Raw genomic sequence first — 24226 nt, 5'->3', positions numbered from 1 at the left:
GGAATATTGTGCTCCCCTCTCAAAGAAACCTGACAACAGCCTTTTCAAATATCTGTGTATAGCCTAATTTCTTACCTCTCTTGTCTTCCTGGGTTTTATCTTCATCAACTTCATGCCACTCTTTCATAATTAATGTCTTGTATTTGCTTTCAGTTTAGTTCTTTATTCTATCCGAAAATTGAGATTTCCAAGCCTATTGCTCACTGGCTTTCTATGCAATACATATTTACACAGCATTTACCAGAAGTGCTTTTAAGGTGGTTTATATTACTCCATTTTGCTGGAGCACAAAGTATCCATCACAGTGCTAGGAGAAGTTAAGCTCATTCTGTGGTAAAACATTTTCCTTTGTTAAAAGTGCTCTGTGTTCCTTTCAGGCATTCTTTGTGCTCTCTTTCTGAGCAATTACTCTATCAGGAGGAGGAATAGCATTGGCCTACATTAATCTGTTTGCATTTGACATCAGTAATAACTATGATTCTGCACTTTTGAAGCCGGAGGTGCTGTTAACTGTGAATTGCCTCCAAAGAATTTGTGTTTGCCTTTACCTTTTTGAAGACTGTGTCGCTGGAAGAGCAGAGGAAGCTTTCCCTCCTGGAAGTGATGCTGTGTGAGGATGCTGCTGCTGGGCTGGAGTCACTGGGAGCAGCAGTGCACTCTCAGCCAGCAGCAATCAGGAGCAGCCACCCAAACCCCCAGACCTGTCAGAGCCTTGAGTGCTTTTCCCAAGAGTAGTATTCCTCAAATTACTGCCTTTCTTCCTCTTTTTCCTGAGTTGGGGCAAGTATAAGTATTGCTCCAAACTTTCTTGCTGTTTAGGGACTTTATTGTAAGCACAAAGGCAAAATGTCACCACCCTTTAGGAGTGAGCCTGCCAGCTTTCACCAAGAAACAGTGACATGTCCAGGAGGACATTTTAATGAATCCCCTTTTCCTAACAATTCTGGTTTGACTTTGGTCATCTGCAGTCAATGAAATCAGAACAGCAAATGTGTCCCTTGGAACACACCATGCTGAGTGTGTTCTTTGCTGTTGTTTTGATTGAGATCTTATGTGGCTGAGGCTACACAGGATATTCTTCATAATTGTTTTTGTTCTGTTGCTAACTTGAGCATTTGCTCCTAGCTAGAAATGGGAGGGATCTGTGTGGATGTTGGTGTTCTGCTTCCAAGCCCCCTGAGGAGATTTAATGTAGAACAGATTAGAGAATGATGAGATATTCCTATCAACTGCTTTTCCATACAATTAGCCCTTGATGATCCTCTAATAGAACTTCAGAGAACTCTGGAATGACCAGAGAACAGATATGCCATTTTCATTGTACAGCATATTTGGGCCTTTAAATGAGGAATTAACCATGTCTGATGATAAAAAACACATTTTTAACACTTTGTAGTGAGCTCTCTAGCCCAAAACTGGGGTGTGTAAGACAATGCAAGTGTGATGTGTGGTTATCTAGAAATCAGGGGGAGCTGTGGGACAGTGCAGAAATGGGAACTAAGGGAGGACTTGAGTTGCTGTCAGAGGTGGTAAATCCTCTCCTAGACAAACATTCCCCTGGGAGCTGGAGCAGGACAGATGTCTGCTCGTAGTCAGGGCTGTAGGGTAGAGCAGAGGCAGTGGAGTTATGAGCTATGTGCTGGGAACCCCCTTTGTGCAATAAATATCACCTTTCAGAGTTAGGACTGGGACAGGGCCCAAGAATGGACTCCTCTGCTCCCAGGTGAGGTGGGTGAGGATTTCCTTGCAAAAGGCAGGGGATCAGTTTTGTTCTGTCAGCATTAAGCCCCCTGGCTGTGGCTCTGCAGGTCCAGGATGACATCTGAAGGGGCTGCTTTGCTTTTAGAGGATCCAGTCTCAATATTGCAATAAAACTGTTTTTCTTTACTGCTCACATGTAGTATCTGCATATTTTCACTTTATCCACGAGCAGTCTGGTCTCATTCCAAGGAACACCTGGATGTAGAGCTGGATTCCTGGCTCAGTTACTGTTTTCCAGCTCCTTCAATTCTTTGGGGCAGTATCAGCTTTCTTGTGCTCCTCCTGATAAATCACGTTCCCAAAAGGAAATTCTAGCATCCACATGTTATCTGCATCTGCAAACCTCGAGCAAACCTGGCCCTTCAGCTGCTCCAGCTGTTGGGTGCAATGACACAGGGCTGGTTTTGCACCACTGCAAACAGATGTGCCTGTGGACACTATCTTCAAGTGGCATAAATAAAAATTCCTTTTAAGGTATAATTAAAAAAGGCAAAGTCCACTGTTTTCCACGTTTCAAGAATTAGCTGCTGTTGTGCAAAGTGTTTCCATATGAGGGGATGCCTCTGAGTTGTGATTGTTACAGCGGAACAAATTGCATGTCAATTTGAATATTTGGAATGCAGCTCAGAAAACAAAATGAGAAATGCTTCCATAAAGTATACAGAGATACAACTTAAACCTGGAGCCTGGAATTTTGTTATAATATTGTCCAAATGATGTGAAAAGTAGATTGTGTAATCATTTCTTGGTGAGAAATTGTCTCAATGTATTGGCTGTTTAGCCAATGTACTTTATTTTCACCTCCAGTGATGTCAATTTGCAGGTGTGAGGAAAGATTGTCTTCCTAGCATTAAATAAGGGCTTAAAGTATGTTTCCTTTTTTGAGCTGAGCTGAATAATGCAGTGGAATCTCCTTCCACTTCTTTGGATGGGTTATCTTAGACTTGGAGGTTTTGCAGTTAAAAAAAATTTGCAAGTTTTTCTGGTGAAAATAAGGACCTGGTTTGCTAGTGGTGTATTCAAATTTGCACCATAGTTTAATTTTGTATTAAATTTTGACATCAAGTGGGATTAAGTATTTCTCTTTGAACCTTGGTTGAAGTGATGCTGGCAGCTGAGAGTCATTGACAAATTTTGATTTTGGGCTGAATTTTACCTAGCTTGTTTTCAGCTGAAACCTCAAGCCCTTCTTCCCATTCCTGTCTGCTCAGACTCCATAGGGTTGCAGCAAACCCTCACTTCTCCAAACCCTACTCCAGCCTTTGAGGCTTGGACAATGTGATTTTAGTTAACTATGGTTTAAACGCGTTGGCAAAAAATTCCTGGTGGTTTCATCCCCTATTTCCCCAAATTCCTTGAATTTGCAGTTGAAGACTGAGATGTTTCTGATCTTTGTGAACGTGAAGATCACACTGAACAAAAATAGTTTTTTTTAGCCTGTGCACTACAGGCTGCTGCCAGCAGATAGAGCTCATGCTGGTCAGCACTGCAGCACAGAATCCCATTCCTCAGGACTTGGCACTTCAAGCTTCTGTTTCACAGTTCCTAGAGGAATATTAATTTTGAATTTAGTCTTTTAACAGATGGCAAAGCGCTCTTTTCCTCTTTTTCTGCCCCAGTATATTCACTGTCAGGAGACCTGAAGATAATGAACGAGTGTCATGGTGGTACTGTGCTTTTCCTGATTTATGACGTTTTCCTGCTCTTCAGGAGAAAAATGAGATCAAGACTTTCTCCTAAACTCTGAAATAGCTGTAAGACAGCACAGTGAAATCTGATAGCCTGGGATTGTTATATTTATCAAAGATGAACTTGAACTGTAAATATTTTCCAGTTTTAGAAACTCCTGGGTTTGTGTCAGAGACATCATAAAATGGTTTTAAATCTCACAAGAGGTTTAGAAATTTCCTGCTTATAATCACAGTAGCTTGCATGTATGATTCTTAAATCTTCACATTTAAGATAAGAAACTGAAGGGGAATGCCCCTTCACTTTTAATGGGATTTGACTTCTCACATTACTCTCCAAAAACGCACTCTAAGAGGGAAAAGCTTCTCAGGTTTCTTTAGGTGTAACTGTTATGGAATGTTGCTATAGTTTAGTTATTTATGCAATAGTTTATTGTGCTTGAAATGTGTTTTTGCAGTATTTCTTGGGAAAATTACCTGGTTTTTGCTTTGACTTTTCTTCTGCTTTGCTTATATCCAGCATTGCCTGTTTTTCCTAGTTGTAGGCATGCCATGATCTAGGTATGACAGACTGTGGAATATTTTTAATAAATTTGAAGAAACCCCCTGGTGAGGAGGGATGAGATTATCTGTGGTGGCAGACCTGGTCTCCAGGTGACTTTTTAGCAGAACTTTGATGGAAGTGACACTTTGGCTCCCAGGGAGTTAACAGCCCATATTGCAGACTTGTGTTATTCACCAATTAAATACCTTCTCTCTTTGAACACAGTTAATAGATTTCCTTCCTCTGAAATCCAAGCCTGTTATTGCTTACATTCCCTCTCAAATCTATTGCTTTTAATTTATTTCTGAGCAGAAAGAAATTTCCTTTCATTACTGAGAAATCAAAGCATTTGAAAATGATGTACTGAACATATGCAGTTTGTGCTTTGGATTCCAGCTTCCAGCCCTGCTTTAAAACTAATCATTAATTGTTCCAGAGGGGAACTTGATATTTCTGCCTTTGCTGTGAGATGGTGTGGGCTGTGATGTGTGCTCTGAGCTCCATCTCTGAGCTCTGTGGATGAATATTTGTGTGTGGAAAGGGGAATGTTGTTCAAGTCAGAGTGCTGACACTTGCTTTTGTGATCTGTAGTAGAAACACCTTCCCTTTGTAAGTCAGAGCAGAGCTTGGCACAAAATCTTGTTTAGGAGAGAATGCCATGCCCAGACCATGTTTTATGTACATGACCTAATTCAATATTGAAAATTTAGCATAATGTCCCAAGGTGTGCCTGAGAATAGGCTTTATAGGGTGCTCTGTACTGTTTTTTAACAAAGAAATCCCCATAAATTATGGAACAATTGGGTGTTTTGGGCCTGGTCTTCTCAGGTTGGAATGTTCCTCTATAGAAAATGAGTTTTTATGCACCTCAGCCCTCTTCAGTGGTTGCCCTTTTGTTTGTAATTGCTGGTGCTCTCCCTGCCTGACCAGTGCACCATCAATGGTAGAAAATACAGCTGTATAAACTTCTCTCATCACTATATTGCTTGTATCTGATAATTGTGAGTCAAAGCCTGTCCATCTCTCTCTGTAGAGTAACACCAGGAACTGTGGGTTATTTAGAACCTCACCATAAGTTTCTAATCCAAAAGATATAAATTGAGATTTTTTTTTTCCCCCTTCTACTTTGCCACTGTTGAACGCTAATCCACTAATGCATGTTAGTTTTTCTGTGGTTAAAATTAATTAAATATTTAGCTTAACCAAGTTTTCTTAATGTTAAAGCAAACAACCAAAAACCTCAAACCAAACAAAAAAAACCCCAAACCCCTCAAAAATGGACATTGGTATCAAGCTAATGATTTATAGGGGAGTAAAAGACTTGGAATATTTTAAACCTAAAATGTTGGCATGTAGGGATTTTTCTTACATACATTGCATACCTTAGATGTAATCATGTTTGTTGCAGTTTGATTGGAAGTTATATATTCCGTGTTATTTTAAAAGTAAGCTTTAAAAAAAGTTTTGCTTTGAAACTGCTGAAATCTGGCAGGCACCAAAAAAGCAGTGAACAATTCCTAGATATGGTTGCTGAAAGAGAGCTGAGGATTTCAGTGCCTTCCAGCTCATTTCACTGTCAAACAGTGTGGCACCTGCTGCAAACCAGAGCGAGCTTTCTCTCCTTGTGACAGAGTGCTGTGACACTTGGAATGATTTTTGTGCTAATATTTGAACACCAGGTCCCTTTGTGCTTTCCTGCTGAAGGAAGCTCAGGTGTGTGCACCTGGCAGGTTTATTGGGGACTGGGGTTTACTGGGGTGTTACACACAGGGCAGTGATAGTGGCAGTGGGTGTAGTTAATGTGAAATTACACCTAGAGCTTTCCTCCCTGATTTCACACTTTTACATCCTCAATTTAATGTGGATTTTAGACCCTTATCTGCTTTGTCTTAGCAATGAGCGCGTGCCAGCTATTTCTTAGCCTCCTTTATGTGATATCCCATTAATTTTCTATTTAGGAGACAGATCCTTGGGACCTGGGTCCTTAAATTTTGTAAAGCTGAGTGTTTGTGCTGGCCTGGTCACTGGTGCTCTCCTGGATGTAGTAGACAGAACTATAAAACTGGATGTTGCTGGGGATTGAATCTACATGACACTAAAAGGAAAAAAAACAAAACACTCCCTGATTTTAAAATGAAAAAAAAAAAAAAAAAGTGGCTTGACCAATCATAGTTAAATGATCTGGATGTGCATGTTTACCTTCTGCTTTTCTTGCCAAGCCAAATAGATTATTCTGTCCTGGGGGAGGGAGGAGGATGGTTAAGTGGAAGGTAAACGACAGGCGCTGCACTTTGATAGCGGCAAGAACCAAAAATCTTATTGTTGTTATAATAGCTGAGTGTGTAATTAATCATCTCCTATTGATCTGCTCTTCATCTAGATGCAGGGCACAGAGGCTGAAGGAACTCTCATGTTATTTAGCTGCTCCATCTCATCAGAGGGAGGATGTGAGTGAGACACAGCAGTGCATTAGTAACCTGTGGGATGGGGCAGCCTGGTGTGCTGGACCTTCCTGCACAGAGCCAGAGAGCAGCAGTGATAATGAGACCTAATCTAAATGAGCTTGGTGCTTACAACCCATGTCCCAGAGGGGCTGTGAACATCACAAATATTGATACAGGATCAGGAGAGAGCAGGGATTGATTAGTGGTCAAGGGAGCAGGATGTCCTAATTGTCTCTGGTAGTGCTGATTAATTTGATCAGGGAAATGAGCCTTAAAATAGATTAAGGGTAGAAAGGGGAGCTTGGCAGCTTAAAAAAATAAAAGCCTTTTCTGTCATTCTGGCCTTTGTGAATTATTAAGCAATATGTATCTTGAGACAAAATTTATATATATATATAAGCCAATATATGTAACTTGTTCTTTGGACCTTTTGTTTCTGTGGTCTATTTCCTGATTTGACTTTTCTTTTCCTGTGTTCAAACAAAATTTGGGTTTTTTTCTCCTTTCCAGTTGAGGTCATATAGATTAAAAACTTTTAATCAGCATCTCTTCTGCATAAAACATCATGCTGCTGGCTGTTTCCCCTCTGCAGTGCCACATGTTTCTGAAAGGTGCCACCTTGTCTTTCTAGAGCTCTTTTTTATAAGACAATGGTGATGTTGGAGGTGTGAGGGGGTTCAGACAGTTAACCTGAAAAGCTCCCAACCAAATCCTTTGTAGCAGTGTACAACTATTTTCAGATCAACATCAGTGCATCTCTGGTGCAAAACCAGTTATCATCACAGCAGTGGAGAATTTGGCCCTGACTGTAATCTTGGTTCCCTTAAGGAAACTCTTATTTGATCTTTTCAAACTAAAACTGAGTAAGCAGACTGAGGTTTTCTAAACTTTTAATAACAGCATAAGGGGAAGGAGCAGCAACCAATTAGTGTTTTGAAAATACAGGATTCCAGCAAGTTGCTCGTGATGACAGGTTTCATCTATTGACTGATTTATGGGAAGATCAATAGTGTTCAGGCTGCAAATTCGTCAGCTGAGGCAATGCAGGCTGCAACATCTCATTTTTAGGGAGATGCTAACAGCTGTCTGACTCAGTGTAGAAGGTGGTGTCATTCAGGGAGTCTCTGTGGAAAGACCTGAAATCAGACAGCCAAATTCGTCTTCGTTAATGTTTTGATTTAAAGTTTGTGCTGTTGAAAGAAATCTTTAGGGATATCTTGATGTGTGTTTGCTCTCTCACTGCTGTTAAATCTACCTACCTTCAGCTTTTTGAGTTGAGCTGGGTGAAAGTAGATGGGTAGAATGAGAGATTTACTTTGGCATTCCAGGTGTAGGGCAGAAAAAGAAAATATCCCTATCACAGAGATATGATGGACCTTAAAAATGGAAGTGTCCAAGGCCAGGGCTTGGAGCCACCTGGGTTAGTGGAAGGTGTCCCTGCCCATGGCAGGGGGTTGGAACTGAGTAATCTTTAAGGTCCTTTCCAACTCAAACCATTCTGTGATTTTTTTTTGTGGTAGATCTATTAATTTTCTCTTTAAAATTCCAAACACAGGAACGAATTACATCCCGCCTGGAGATGCTTTTAATTTTCTCTGAACTTTTCCCTTTGTGCAGTGGTTCACAGGCACCTCAGCCAGATGATTAGCCCAGGCTGCTCTTGCTCCGTGTTGGTCTAATTATCTGTTCATTAGAATCTCAAGTCTTGAGCTGGAAGTGTGTAGGGTGTCTTTGTTTAAAGGGCAGTCTCCTAATGCAAATATTAAGAGAGCTTTCTGCCTCGCCTGAGTCAGACTGACAAGCTAATAATAGCCTTGGTGTTAGCCTTGGCTAGCACAGAGCACCAGTGCAAAAGGGTTTAAAGGGACTGCTGTATCCATCAAATCCTGGCCCATAATATGCCTTTGAGACTTTTGCTTGTTTTAACACTTAAACTCCCATTAAGAAACATCTTCTGGATGCAAAGGGCAGGAAAACAGGAGCTGTTCTCCAATACACCACTACATCCACTTGGGGCTTCAGCTCAGTCCTGCATGGCCTCTGATTAGCAGAGTGCCACAGTGCTGGACTGTACCTTCACTGGCTGTAGCCTGGTTCCAGGAGCTCTTCTGAGGTTTAGAGGTCCCCAGTGAGTCAGATGGCTCAAAACCTGCCCTGCTGACTGTGTGTGTGGGGAGCTGTGAGGATGCTGAATTGTTGGAGAGGGCTTGCTCGATTCCCAGCTTTGCCAGCACAGGATTACATGTTATGCAATTGCTGCAATTTAATTATAGTGTTTCAGCAGTTTTGATATCTGCCTTTAAATTATCCCAAGGGCATCAAGGAGGAATGGCTTACTTTGAATAAATCTTCATAAACATATGACTCTGCTGCTGGCTTGTTTTGTTCTGTGAGCGTCATTTGTTCCCATTAACCATATCCTAGAAGTCAATACTGCTATTCCTGGAAACATGGCAATATCACATGAGGAGGAACTTGTGGGATGGGCTCAGTGTGTCATTACAACAATTGTCAGCTCCTCTCTTTTATTTATGGAAGAGCGATGCATATGAATGTACCTTTATCTGGAAAGTTTTAGGCAATTCTAATAAAAGGAGATATGCATGAATTATCAGAACATGATGTTCTATTCACTGGAGGGAGAGTCATTTTAAAAAGCCTGCTAAGTGAGGCATGGTTGCTAAGTAAGGCAAGGGTTTTATTAGACCAACTGACGTAATGGAAAGGAGGAAAAACAGGCAAGATTTTGGGCACACAAAGATCTTCTTTGGATGGGAAACAAATGGCAGACTTTGTGCTAAGAATGGCTTGGGAACAATGGCTCTGAACTTCAGCTAAATATGTTCAGTGGGGAGGTAATTCTGGAGGGAAGGGGTGGTTGGGGCACATGGGAAGGATTGCTAAATGATGGAGATGCTGTTGGGAATGAGGGGCAAGCCTGGTGGTGTGAGGAATTTAAGGCAATCTGTGACTGGGCTGTGACCATCTCCTGTTCTGCTCTGAGGTGCTGGCACCCAGGGCAGACCTGAGGAATGGGAAATATGGAGCAATATTGAGTATGGGCTGTGAAGTAGAGGAGGAAGGACATGGAGAGATGTCCACTGGCAGTGTGGTTTAGGATGATGATGATTGCTCTAATTGCTCTAAAGCCTGGGAGAAACAGATATTCTAGTCCAGGAAAGTAACTTCTGCCAAGGTCAGGTGTGCCAGTACAAATGGATTCTTTACTGTTTTTCCATGGTGACACAGGACAGCCAGAGCTTACAGCTGTGGGCTTTCTTCTCCTGCCTTCCTTTCCATGAGCTACCTGAATTCCTGAGGGCTGTTTGGATTGTGCTAGATCTGTTCTGTTCCTCCTCCTGGAGTGTCCCTGTTGGGCAGAGCTCCTCTTTGCCCTGAGATGATGTCCCAGGTGTTCCCCTGGCAGCTGTGGTGGCTCTGGTGGCCTGGCTGGATGTGCCATTCTCCATGGGGTGATGACAGCATCCTGCACAGCACTGGCACTGTTTTCCACTCAAATCCTGTGGGATTTGATCCAGGCAGGGCTTCTTCCAAGTGTTCCAAGCTCAGCAGGAAAATTGAACATGGTTATAGTGTTTTCTGGTTCTGCACAGGGTTATTTAATGATATTTGTAAACCAATTGAAGACCTGTGGATGAAAGATGTTCTCTTGTTAGCAAGGCTACCTTGTGTGGTGTTCAGGCTTCAGAGTTAAAAAACTCCATAAATCCTGAATGAGACATCAACAATATCCACTGTGAGTGATGGTGACCAAGTGCCAGGCTGCTCCTGGGCTGGAACTGCTCTCTTATCACTGCCACCCCCAGGTTTTCTAGCACAGGGTCATGTTCCTACCCGTGGCAGAGGAAACAAGTGTGACAGGGTGTTACTTGGTCACTCCCTAGCTTGGAGAGGGCTCAGGCTGAAATCTGGGGAAGGGCTTCTCTGCTGGATGGTGTTGCTGCCAGGGGGGTATGGGAGGTCCCTGTTCCCCTCTGTGCTTGAGTTACTGAGGCTTGTGCTTGCAAAGCCTGGCCAGGCTGTCCTGGGGAATTGGTGATGAAAGTATTGCACTCGCAATCTATAAACTACTCAAAAAAAATCAGTGAGTTAATTTCATTCGTGTCACAACAGGTTCCTGCCTTCAAAGGTGACAAAACCCCTCATTCTTTATGGTTTTATTTAGACCCTGAATGTTTGCTGCTGTTATTTGCTGTCATGCAAAATTTCCTGATTTATACCAGGGCAAAGAAATTGGGATAAGGCAGACGAAATCTCTGCAAAACCATCAGCAAGTAACCTTTTTTTTGACCCTCCATACCTCCTGCAATCCTGCTATTTTTGTAACTCTGGCTAGGTAGCAGGATGAAGATTACATATCATCCTCCAAAGCAGAGCTTTTATTTTGGTCTTGTTATTTTAGGAATAATCAGCAGAGAACAAGGATACTTCCTCTTACAATTCCGTGTGTTTCCCTGAGGGGACTGATATCAGGGGGGCTCTTACAGAATACACAATTTCCCTAGCAATAGTTCAGATAAATCCTATCTGCCCTTGAATCTGTGGTAAATCTTTCATTGACTGATGAGGAACCTGAATTTCAGTGCATTGTTCACATGCTGCCTTCTAAGGCTTGGAGCTGCAACACCAGTAAAAATCCTGGTTCAATGTTAAACACAGCATAGGTTTATGTGCGTTTCTCTAGAGGTCTAAATTTGGTGTCAGAAATAAAAATTATCTTTTTCTTTGCCCCTCCCAGGCCCAATGTGTGCCCAGTGCTGGAGCTGGCTCTGGTGGGACACCAGGAGCCCTGCATTCAGTCCTTCAGTCGCATGGTCAGGATGTGGAAGCAAGGCTGCACGAAGAGGAGGTGGTGTGTGAGCTATGAGAGAAGGTAACACATTATCTGTTCTTATAAATGGGTTTTGTTGCTAATCCTTGTGCAAGTTCTTTAACTTTTTTTTTTTTTGTGAGAGAAGTTGTCAACTGTTTCATCTGAAATGTTATGGACATAGCGTCCTCCTGAGATTTGACTTGAAATCTGTTATTACCGCGTAGAAAATGTGACTTTTTAATGTGTTTTGGGTTGCTCATGAGCTTCATGGCTGGCTTTAGATTCAGAATTTCGCACTATCAGAAAATGTTCCTGTCTTGTTCTTGCTCAGGTGAAGCCCAGCTGTCAAGTCATTGACTTTGAAAAATTGAACTTCTTTCTGTTTCTGCCACATGCTTGGAACTGATGGGAGATCTGACTCCCCCAACAGCTAAACCCAAAACGGATTGCACAAAAAAAAAAAAAAAAAAAAAAAAAAAAAAAAAAAAAAAAATTACTCACCTTTGACTAGCTTGAATATAAATTCTTCAAAATAATGTGTGGACAGAGCATATCAGAGCTACTGGGTGTTATCAGGATGCAGTTTGCTGTATTTTCTTTGTTTTCAATGAGAACTGATGGAGGCTGGAAAAAAGTCTCATAAATGTGACATGTGAGTGCAGTGTGCTGCTGGGGAGGTGGGAGTGGGTGGAATGGGAGCTGTGCCTGCTCTTTAACCTTCCTGTCCCCACAGGTCTGGCTACTACACGGTTTACAAGCAGGTGTACAGGATGGAGCAGCAGACTGTCTACAAGTGCTGCCCTGGCTGGGCCCAGCAGGACAATGAACCCGGCTGTCTGCACTGTGAGTTGGGACAAAACTGGGACAGAACCACCAAGTGACATCCTCAGACCCTGCCTTCCTACTGAATCCCCACTTCCAGATATGAGGGTTTTGCTTCTTGTGGTTTGTAACTGGCATTTCCTCAGCAATGGGGGAGTAAATGTCCTTTAAAAAGATAAAAGTGCTCATGTAAAAGCAGCAAGTAGATCTAATTTTAATCCACACAATTTGGATTCAACAGTCTAAATTCTAATTGGGGTTGTTGCAGCGTTTTTGTGCCAGCCTGGCTTTGACAGGCCAACCAAATTTATTGCTGTTACCCGAATTATGCAGAGAAATCTGCTGTGAGGCACTTTGCTTGGGTGTAGCACTTGCTAGTCTGACTGCTTTGGGCATTTTCCCTTCTCCTGGTGCCATTGGGGCAGTTTTATTTCTACCCTGTGGTTCTCCATCTGATGAGAACCCGTTTCTATCACTAATTTCTGATAATGATTGGATGTTTTCCTAAAAGATGGAATTTAGCTTAAATGATAAGGCAGCACTTCAGCCACTGTTAACTAGACATCAGTAGAAGATGGCAACCTACTCAGTGTTTAGTTTTGTTACTGTTTAGTCAGTAATTGTGTTTTCTGTATGAAAGTTAGCATCTGTTCTTATTTATTTTTTAATCTTTATACCGACTTCAGGGCTGCATTCAGAGAGCTTGCTTTTATGGTTGTCTCTTTGTAGTTAAAACACAAAAACAAGCCTGAGAGGTATTCCTGTTAGTTTCAGCCTGAATCTACATATTTAGTGTGCACCTGTTTAGTTGTAAGAAGTCAAAAATATGTTTACAATCTGTGTTTTAATCTCTGGTGTAAAGGAGTTTAAGGTATGTGAGCACCAGTGGCAAAAGGAAATTTTCTTCCTGAAAGAGCAGTGCAGGCTTGCTTTGAATTCTTTAAGGCCCCAAAGTGATTGAATTACTCTTTTGTATTTGATACTCTTTGCAAGTTTGGCTCAAGCATGTGGAATTTAAGTTGTTGCAAATAAAAATCTTCTGTGTTAGAGGAAGAATTGCAATTCCCTTCCACATATATAATATCTCCCAGTGCATCAGTGGTTTTTAACCATTCCTCCATCATTGTCTGGCAGCTTTTCCTATTTTATTTTGGATTCAGGCAGTGCTTTGAGTCCTGTCTTCTGCCTCTGAAGCACCCTCAAGTTAAACTACAACATCTAAGTCCTTCTTTTATTAAATTCCTTCATGCCAACAAGGTAGTTACACCTATGATACCATGTCCCGCTGCGGTCCAGCCTTTGCACTTCAATAAAAATCTGGGTTTCTGATTTGGAAGGTTGTGTTGCAGCAGGACTGAGTCAGAGAGGCAGTTCTGGAGGACCCTTGGCCCGAAATGAGCTGAAATAACCTGTCCCATTCTGTTTGTGTGCTCTAGTGCTGTGCACTGCTGGCACTTGCTTCAATGGAGGGAAGTGCTCTGGAGGAGGATCCCAGGTGTGCCAGTGTCCTGCAGGATTCCAGGGGCCTCGCTGCCAGTATGGTGAGTGCACTGGGATTGTCTCAAGGGCAGCTGCTGTTGGGAGAAAATGCAGCTTCAACAATAATTGTTAAAGCAAGAATATTTTATTAACGTTGACTTGAAATTAAAGGTGCGTTTGCTGCACTTTTAAGTGGTTATTTGATAATTCTCCGATTTTCCAGATTTTTTTTTTATTGAACTTTAACAAAGCAAGATGAAAATTTGATTGGATTGGTATCAGATGAATGAGTGTCTGTGGTAGATACTGCTACTGATATTAAGTGATATTATCTGTCTATTGCTTCTCAACTTGAATGTTCCTGTGGTGCTCTTGGTGAATTTCTCAGCCTTGCTTTCACCTTTGTGAGAGGAAATTCTGAGTCAAAGCAGGTGGGCAGTAGGTGAAGAATGCAGCAAATGAACCACTGTATTTGTTCATGGGATTTTTTTTTTTTGGTGCATCTCAAAGTAGGAAGGTTTTATAGCTCACTACCAAATATTTCATAGTATTCCTGGAATAATATATGCACCAATCTTTCATTTCACTGTGTTCTAGCATACTATAGTCTGAATTCTCTGTGACTTAGACTCTATCACCCACTCTCAATGAGGATCTTTTTTGTCTCACACACTGGCTCACAATTTGATAAACCCACAATGGGTTGTCTTGTAATTTAACACACTGTGTAAAGCTCTCCAAAATTACAGCACTGCATCCATTTGGCTTCTTGAGGGAAGAAAGTCATTCCTTCAGAGTAGGCTGTGATTGGGACAAAGGGCTTCTTTTGTATTAGGCAAATGATAATTTCCTTTTCAGCTGAAGCATATTGTGCTTTGTTCAAAGGAAGGCAGATTTTTAAGTATTTCGTTTTTTCCCTTTTAAATTCTAATATCTTTGTGTCCTCACCTGGCTTGTCTGTCAGGCAGTGTGAGTGAGAGGGACTATAACAATAAATAAAATGCAGAGCTGTTTACAATGGAGCTGCTGCTGCCTGCAGACAATTTCAGTTCAGTTGAGCTGTGATTGGGTATTTCTTTAGTGCCCACAAAAACAAGTTTATGTGGGTGAGTTGAGGTGAGCCAGAGTGACACCAAGGCAGGCTGGTTGTGATTAACTTACAGGAGAGCTGCTGCTTCAAGGCAAGCAGGATCACTCTCAATCTCCAAAATGCCTTAATAGAACTTATTACCAAATGGAATATATCTCAGCAAATTATAAATTGTCCTTGTCATGATAAATTGCCTTTTGGGACTCCTTTTGCTTGGAGACAGCTGTGGAACTGGGCCATTCCCAACAGGCAGATTGTTGGTCAGATTTTCCAGCTGCAATGGGATTGTGCAGCCTCTGTTTCACAGAGGGACTGCAAAAACAATGAGGGGCATCCTGCAGTCCCTGCTCTTTGCACTTGGGTGGAACTCTTATCTCTGCTCTCTGTTTGTCTGCTTTCTATTGATTCCTGGGCTTTGGATGGAATTCCAGGAGCCCTCGTTCTCAGGTTTGTGCAGAGCTGCTATCGCAGCCTGGCAGGAGGAAGTTTATAAATTGAATTCTGAAGGGGAAAAGCCTTCTTTAGCAAGGGTGTTATGGACCATTCACCTGCCTAACAAAAGCAAGGTAATTTAGAGTGTAAGGCCTCTTAACTGTTTCAGAGGCCTGCAGTCAGATTCTTCTGAGGTTTGTGTCATATTTGTGCAGGCAAAGGGAAGGAGAAATGTCCTGTGGGACCGACAGCCACAGCCTCTGGTTTTCCTGGCTGATGTTGGAATATTGCTCTTAAAGCAGCTTGGATTTAATGCTTGAGAGATGGTTTCTTTCTTCCTTTCAAAGAATTAAGGAGTCCCTCACTATGATTCTGAGGTGAATTTGGTACTTGGTACCACCAATTGGTATAAGAGCAGCAATTAGAATTTAACTAATTTTTAATTATTATATAAATGGTTTTATTGTTTATTACTTTTAGTTATATTATGTTGTAAATGTTTTAAGGTTAATTATTTAAAGTTATTTTGTGTGGGTTTTATTATAATGTATTTTTAATAGTTTTTAAAAAATATCTTTTATTTGAAAGGTTATTTTTGAAACTTGTTTTTAGTTTATTTATTTTAAAATGTTTGTTTTATTTTATGGTATTTTAAACTTAGTGATTTTTATTTTAAGGTTTGTACATAGATGTATACAATGTGAGCTTTTTGTCAGGCTTTGAGAATTTTCTATAAATCCATTTCCCACATTTGTAATCTTGGCTTCTGTCACTTCTGGTATTGTGACTTCCTGTCAGTCTCCTGTCAGAGGAGGAACCACAGGCATTTCATAGCTGCACTTGAACCCATTTGAGCAAAATTGCTTCATGTGTCCCATTTTATATCTCCCCCTCTCCAACCTTTTTGATTTTCTTCTCTGTTTCGGTCATCAGTGTTGGCAGCTGATTCTAAAGTTTCACTTGTGCAACAACTCTCATGATCTCCTTGCTGGGTGCTGTGAACTACAGACAATAGACAAATTGGTATAAAAATATTTCTAAATTCAATTAAAAAATGGGGTTCAATTAAAAAATGGGGACATGTGCCTCAGGAATCTTCTAATAGTTCTTTTTGTGGAATTCATATTTGCCATTGAGTTAGGGAGTAGGTCATTGTCCTGGAAATGGAATTTTTTCCTGGAGAAAGTCTGTGATGGATCTTTCAGGATGGCAGCCTCACAGCCCTCTCAGCAGAGATGATTATTCCCAATTGGCATGATAGCAGCTAATGACTTTTTAAAGGAATATGGGGTGTTCCTGCAGCCTGGGACATGACACATTCCTGATGAGATGCTGCCAGGACCAGGGCTCCTGTAACAAACCTAATGTAAATTGTGTTTAGAAACGTGTTACTGCCTCCCTTGTACGCTATGAAAATTACTTATAAATTACTATTTATAAAAAATAAAGTAATATTTTTATACTAATTTGTCACTCCCCAGTTTTATTATTTTACCCACACAAGCAGCAATGCAAACCTGGGAGAAAGATTTATGGGTGAGATGGTCGAGTTCTTCACACAGCCATTGCAGGGACTGGGTAACAGATTGAGCTGTCTCCTGCACTGTCTGCTGCAATTTGTCTTGTAATAATAGACTTATATCAATTACAATGGAAACTTGCAAGCTGGATTTCTTTCCATTTTTTTTTTTTGAACTTGTTTGGAAGTTGTGATCCCCGTTTGTCCCAGTGAAAGGGAGGGAAAACCTGTAACAAAAAAGAGAGAAGGTAAAACCCAGCACCAAGAATGAATTCTGCTGCAGTGCTGGTGTCATTGATATTCACTGGTTGTCCTGGTGATCTTGTTCAAGGCCTTGGTGGCCACCTGAGCTGGACATGGGAGTAAATGAATTTCATTTAGTCTGTTTAATTCAGCCTTGGGACTTTTTACTTGGACATGCAGCCAGTAAAAGCATTCCAAATTCTACAAACAAGGGTGTATTTATTTACTCCTCTTCTATGTGCTCTACATGCACGTGTAATCAATGGAAAATGAGGGGTTAGTTTTGACACTTAAGTGTTTTATCATCAAATCTCAACTTGTTGATGGTTTTGCTGAGTGCCTCCTGATGGGTTTTAAAACATGAAGTAAAGAATCAGAGTGAGAACTGAACAGGCTTTGTAACTTCTTGACTGATACAAAATCTGAGCATGATTAATGTTTTGCAATTATTCTTTTTGTAATTATGAAAGAATAAGTACAGTTGAGCCTATCTGAGACAATGGGTGTGATTGGAAGGTGTTTTAAAATAGGTGAGGAATGAGCAGGGAAGACTTGTCAGCCAAGTCTCTCATGGTGGCATGGTGCTTGTCCTCTCCAAAGAAAGCTGAACACAATATTCCAGTGTTTAACAGATAAGGTGCCAGCAGATTAATTTTTACACTGCTTTTTGCTGTCACACAAGTGGGATTTTAGGTTCTTTTGCAGTGCCTGGTGCAGATCATTCAAGCCTGCAGCTGTTGCTTCCCCAGCACACATCTGGAGAGGCAGGGTGCTCTGCTGGGTGCAGTGCTCACCCGACAAGAGCTTTCTCCTCCACCTGCCTCTGACCTTGGACATTTAATGCAGTAACTTCTGGCAGATTACCCCACTCTGCCTGGGCTTTGTTGTACATGAAATGTTGATAATGGTGGCTCATTCCTTCGTCAGGTGCTTTGAGACCCAGGTAATTAAGTGTGAGATAATGGCACTGGAACGTGTGTATAAAGGCAGGATGCACACTGCATGGGGAGCTAAATGAAATGCTTATGAGGGAGATATTCATCAGTTCATTGACTTGCTGTCAATGTCTGCCTTCACTCTGGTCACACACTATTAAGATATTGAACTTATAAAGATTCTGGTAAACAAAAACACCAGCACCTCCTAGAGCAGGTAGATCAGAGTTTACACTATAAAGCTGCTTAAAACAAAGGTGGTTTATTTTTAAACCATTGATTAAAATGTCAGGAATTCTGATATGTTTTCTTACAAATAAAAATATTCTTTTCTTTCACTGTGAAAAAGAAAATAATTTTCTTCCATTTTCCTCTAGGAAATGTTTCTTCCTGCAAAGAGCTTTTTGATACAACTTCTGATTAATGTCCTGCCTGCCATCCTGGTCTCTAAGTTTTTCAGCTTTGAGGCTGAAGACCTACACAAACCTTACAGGGCAGTGTAAATCCAAAATGAGCCAGTGCTACAAATTTTCCTTCTTTAAAATAGCAAATGGCAAGCTGAAAGCTCCCATGGATCTGTTGCCCATGGGGATGTCTTCAGTTTTCATGGATCTTTGTTTCCCACTGAAACTATGAAATGTTTTAATTATTTGTGGGGGTAAATTAGCTCTGATAGCTGGGCCCTCATTGTTCCAGCGTTTTTGGCATTTTGTTTTCACATTTTGGCCATGAGTTCCCTGAAGTTTGACCCAAGCCAACCTTCTTAACTTGAAAATTTGCCATTAGCCCATAAGGGAGAGTGGGAGAGGGTGGCACAAAAGATAATTTATGCTCAGATTGCTCTAGTTTAGTGCATATAATACTTTAAAGATACCAGCTTTGGGGTTTTTTTTCCTGTTTTAGCACAGTCCTCCTCCTGCCCCAGGTGACTCAGTCTCATTAGCAAAATGCCAGCCTGTCATGGCAAGGGAAGCAGAGATGACTGATGAGGCTGCTCAGGGTGGGAAAGTCCCTGTCCTCTGGCAGGAAGAACCCTTCTGCTCACCCTCTGTCCTGGTGGGACTCTGTTTTGATCTTCCCCTGCTCCTTTTTGACTCCCAGAGCCGTGATCCATCCATCCTGTGCCTGCTTTTTTGGCTACCGCGTTCCTGCTGTGATGGAGGAGCCCTGGCAGGCAGCACCTGGGCAGGGGGAGCTGCTTTGGGGCCACCCTGGAGCACTGCAGGAGCCCCAGTGAGCTCTTGAGAGCATCCTGTGGGCTGGGATGTGCTGCAATCTCTTGTTCCTGCACCAGGGGCTGTGGTAATGAGCCCCTGGTGGTGACACACACCTCCTTGTGACCTGTCTCCTGTGCTCTGGTGACAGCTGACAGGTGTCCTGACACTGAAAACATCATGGGATCTGTATGTTTAAATTATAGATGGATACAGCTACAAATTAATAGGAAGGTAACATTGAAGCTGGATATGAAGTGTCACAAGTCTGGAGCTGGTTGGAAGCCCGTGGGAGAGGTGAGTTGGATGCTCTCTTGGGCAGAGGTTTGCAGAAGACAAATGTGGTGCACAGATCACTGCAGGAGGCCCAAGCTATCTGTAATCTCTCAAGGAAAAAAAGCTATGGTTGAGATAAAAATGACATTATCTGTTCTGGTGATAGATAACAGTTGATTCAGAGATTAATTCCAGTTGTGAGCGAGGCCCTGGGCAGGAATCAAAAGACCCTGAAAGCATGGCTTCCTCCAAACTTTGCATTCTCTCTTCTTTGCTCCTCTCCTCACTCCCACCTGCTCTTTGCCAGCATTGTCCACAGAGACACCTTTCATCAGCCTCCCCACATAAAAAGCCCTTTAAAGCAGCGACTAAAAAGCTGAGAGGAATAAAAGCTCTGCTGCCCTAAACCAGGAGCAGTGAAAAATGCTGATTGAAAGATCATGCCTGGCTCTCTGCTGGGTGTGACAGGATATAATCATCAGCCCATCCTGCTGAAAGGGAGGCACTGCCTGCCCTCCACTGCCATTAGGAGGGAGAGACAGCTAGACAGACAGCAGGGCTGGAGCTGCAAACAAATATGTCAGGAGGAAATGAACCTCAGAACAACCACTGCAGAGAGGGAATTCACCCCCGTTGTCTTTGCCACAAAAGGCTGTTCAGGCTGGGCTTGCTGCAGAAGGGAAAAGTAAAAAAGTCACAGGGGAAGAGCTGCTGTCTGGCTGCTGGCATTTGTTTGTTGGGTGAGGAAATGTGGTTGCAAGTGCCAGCAGACTGAGTGTTGTGCAGAGGGGCTGTGCAGGTACATTCCTCCTCCCCCCCACACTAACAAAAGGTGAATGAGCAGACTTTGAGTCTCTAGAAACATCTGGATTCTGTTTCATGACACCTGCATGGCCTCTGTGTGGCTGGGGGCAGATTTATTTGGGCTCCCAGTGAATTTGATCAGGTACTGCAGATGGATTGAATTACCCAAGGTACCATGGCTGAGCTCTGCCAGCACCAGTCCATGCAGGGCTTGTGTAGCTCTGGATGCAGCCCCTGTATTAATAAAGCATCTAGACAACATGGAATTGTAACTGATTTGGCAGAATGTCCAGCAGATTGTTATGTCTTTAGGAATATTCTTGTTGTGTTTTGCTAGCTCCTCAGAGTGAAGTTGGAGATGGATTTCATAGCTGTGCATTTCATTGTCCTGTCTGCAGAGAGCTCTCCCCTTCAGCCAGAGGTCAGACACTGCTGCTTGCACTTCCCCTCCCACTCTCAAAAACCTTTGGACTGATGTGTGCTTCCAAAGAGGTACAGAGAGCAGGAGAAGCCTTCACAAGCAAAGCCTGGCTGGCTGCTGTTGTGTCCTTCAGTGGCATCAGTGCAGTGTGGCACTGCTGATTGCTCTCCTGCCATGAGATGCTCCTGAGGCACTGTCACTGCAGTGCTTCCTGTGGAAGGGAAAGTGGAGTTTCCTGTGGAAGGGAAAGTGGAGTTTCCTGTGGAAGGGAAAGTGGGGTTTCCTGTGGAAGGGAAAGTGGAGTTTCCTGTGGAAGGGAGGGAGTGGAGCTGCCTGGAGCAGCCCTGCAAGGACCCTGACTGACAGAGTCGCATTTGGGTGGCGAATGATTTTTGCTGACCTGAACACTTTGACACACAGATATGAACAGATCTGCACTGCAAAAGGAGGAAAGGGATTCCTCTAGACATGTGTGGGTTTAGCTGCTCAGTCAGGACTGGGTCACAGCTTTGGAAGGGACCTTAGAGAACATCTTTTTTCACACCTTCCACTGGACCACGTTGCTCCAAGCCCTGTCCTTGAACACTCTCAGGAAGGGGGATCTACAACTTCTCTGGTCTGGTACCTCTAAATCTATTTTAAGCCAGGAACAATGGCCCTTAAAAATTATTTTAGCATCAAAGGAAAGCCTGTGGCGCCTGTCCTGGTTCCTTTCCAGCCCTTGTCTGCAATTCTCTCAAGCTGGGTTTGGGTATGTGCTTTTTTTTGCCAGAGGCTGTGTTTTAAGGCTTAAGAGTAGATGTGTTAATGTGTATCTGTCACTTTTTCTACAGCAAACTCCATCATGTGTCTCCTTGGGTGTCCTCTCAGTGCTCTTAAGGAAACAGCTATTTGTTGTCAACCTAGAAATTTGTTTTCTCAGGTGTAATGACTGCAGCAGAATTCCTCAGCATAAATACTGTTTTACAGTCATTTAACAGCATTTTCAGTGCTGATGTTTATTTCATCTAAAAGGGGCAGAAGAGTTAATTACATTGTCTAGAAGGGGAGGCAGGATCTTGCCAGCAACCACGAGGCACTGCTGCTCACTTCGATAGAGCTGAGCTCACAGTGGTGGCAGCTGGATTTAATTATAAGTTTGCAACCCTGTGGTTTCAGCAGCAGCTGCTGAAGAATGGATAATGCAAGTAGCCTTCAGAGCCATTCACATTAGAGATAAAACCTTGTCATTCACTGAGACAGCTGACTGAACAAGTATTAAAATGAATAAAGATTTCCCCAGGGAGGTTGCAGGATGAGGTTTGTTTTTTGTCTTGCTGGCTCTTGCTCAGATATGTCAGGCGTGCTTCCACCCAAAAATGTGAGACTACTCACAAATAAAAGTCTTAGATTATCTAATCTAAGCACTGGTTGTGTGATTGACCTCAACAAGTTAGGAAGGAAATGTTACTTACTGGACTTTTTTGTATTTCTGTAGCAATCTTAAGACAGCGCTATCCCTGCTTGGAGCAGGGAGGGATGGGAGAAGGTTAAACATGTGCTAAAGATACCTTAAAAATTCACTTTCTCATTTTATTCAATGATACTTCAGTAATAAAATACCACAACTGAAATGGAAAAGTATGTGGCTACTGGAGTTAATATTTTCATTAGTTTGTTGTTGATATATTTCAGCTTTTATAAATGGAAAATCGAAAATTCTAAAGTGAATTTGAGCCTTGTAAAACTAAAACTAATAGGTAGAACCTCCACAGGCAAATGAAAATATTCTCCAAGTCAGGCTGGAGCAAGAACTTGGTCTAAATGATTTTTCCAGCATCATTGTTCAGTTGCTTCCTAAAATGACTTCCCATGCTCTCTTAAATTTTGAGGTGAGCAATGATTTAGAGTTTCGGAAATATTTTTTGTGTTTTTTTCTATGGTAAGATTTGGTGTCCTCTGAAAATAGGTCCTGTTCCAGATAGGTTTTGTTGGTCACATAAAAAGCTATGAAGGTTGGGTAAATTTCTGATTTGACTGTTTGAAAATTTGGTCTTTTTAAAGTGTTCTTTTAGGTGCCTCATTTTTCCCCCCAATGATAATGAAAGCACTGACTTACTCTTCTTAAAGGAAGTGCAGCTGTTATTTGTCTAGGCAGATATTTAATTTCTGCTTTGTTGCATCTCCCGTGGAAGAAGAGGCAGCTGTGGATGAAGTGGTCCCTGGAGACACTGCCCCTCTGATTCTTAAAATTTCTTTTATTTTTGAGTGTCTTTATCATTCTTTTTCCTTTTCCCTCTTCATTTTTTTCCCATCCTTGCTACTTTCCAAACCTCGAGTTGTGACTTAAACTTTAGATCCAGTTATTTCAAAATTGTTTTCTGCTTCTTCAGGTACTTTCTAATAAGCTCTTCTAAGTACACCAAAAGTTGAAAAGGCCAAATCTATTTCGTGACCACCTGGAATAAAAGTGGCTGCTCCTGTTTTTCAGACATTTGAGAGATTCTCATGGTGGTACTGAAGTGGGGGAATCGGTGTCTGTGCTATCCTTTTAAAGAAAACTTATTTCTCACTGTTTCCTTTTTTGTAAAACCTAATTGCTTTTTCTTCACCAGGAATTCACAGGCAATTGCTTTCCTCGTTGTTATCCCTGCTGCAAGGGCGGCTTTTGTGTGCAGGGTTGCTGACCTGAATCTGCTTTTTCTCTCTGTAATCTCAGTGTTTGGGAGCTCAGAGAGCTGGCAGGAGCTGGGGAGGCACTGCTGATGTGCTGCATGTCTGACATGCTTTCCTTCACACCTGAGTGCTGGGAATCCTGTTAGCATTAACATGATGTGACACGAGGGGAGAAATAACCCATTCCATGGGAATTGGGATGGCTGGATTTTCACTTGTCCTTCCATCTCTTCTTCCCACACCTGCTCCAGTCTGAGGTGTACCTGCAGTGAGACTTTTACCCTTCCCCTCTGACCCTTTGCAACTCTTGCTGAGGCCTCCAGATCCATGTGCTGCATTTATGTTGTAAATAACCTAGAAGCTGTAAGTGTAATTTTTTGGGGGTTGGGGAAAAAAAAAAGTTCAACTTAAAATGATCTTAAACTTCCTGAATATTTTCTCATTTTGGATCTTGGTATCCTATGGAAAATTGTGTTGAAATTGTATGTAAATCTTGTTTAACTGAATATCCTTGTTTGCTGCTGCAATGAATAGAGGCTGTTTATGTAAGTGATGTTCTCCAAGCTGAATCTGCAGTGCATCCTTTCTGGATCTCGTGCAGTTAAATCCTCTCTTCCTTGATTTCTGTGTTTTGTGGTTAAAATCTTCTTTCATGCCCTGGAAGGTGGTACTGTATGAACAGATGTGGGAACTGAATTTGGAATTATTTTCACACCCAATCTCCACTTGTAATAATCTTTCTTTAGTAGTTTTGTGTGGTGTGGGAAGCAACAGGAGGGAGAATGTGCTAACACAGTAGATAAGGGAGAGATGTTCATCAGAGGGCAGACTTAATAACTGTGAAATAAGTGAATATATTACAATGCTTGCTAAATTCTTTGCATGGAGAGCAGATTCATCTGCTGTGGCATGACTAGGCAATTACACATTGATTGCAGCAGAGTTGTGCTTCACATCTCCAGAGGATTTTGCCACAATTTGTTTCGCGTTCCACCTTTGTTCCAGCCAAGTAAACTTGAGACAGAAGAAAATTGCACAACACATGGTGGAAAAATGGAAAAGGAG

General features: G+C 42.0%; 1 protein-coding gene across 8 annotated transcripts in view; it reads left to right on the top strand.

Moving 5' to 3' along the window:
- Positions 1-24226, top strand: part of LOC129124497 (uncharacterized) — a 187441-nt gene that overhangs the window by 1903 nt on the left and 161312 nt on the right. For 7 of the 8 annotated variants that reach the window (XR_013183708.1, XM_077184172.1, XM_077184171.1 and 4 more), the window contains exons 2-4: positions 11197-11331; positions 12005-12114; positions 13530-13634. Coding sequence is in view for 7 of the 8 variants with exons in the window: in XM_077184172.1 (XP_077040287.1) it covers positions 11197-11331; positions 12005-12114; positions 13530-13634 (350 nt within the window). In the remaining variant the exon portion in view is untranslated. Of the gene's footprint in view, positions 1-8072; positions 9293-11196; positions 11332-12004; positions 12115-13529; positions 13635-24226 lie in introns of those variants that run through there. The other variant, XM_077184176.1, reaches the window with a different exon arrangement.

Source organism: Agelaius phoeniceus, chromosome 10, assembly GCF_051311805.1.
Source record: "Agelaius phoeniceus isolate bAgePho1 chromosome 10, bAgePho1.hap1, whole genome shotgun sequence".
NCBI classification, from domain to species: domain Eukaryota; kingdom Metazoa; phylum Chordata; class Aves; order Passeriformes; family Icteridae; genus Agelaius; species Agelaius phoeniceus.
The sequence above is the reverse complement of the archived record's forward strand: the minus strand, read 5'-3'. Positions and strand labels throughout refer to the sequence as shown.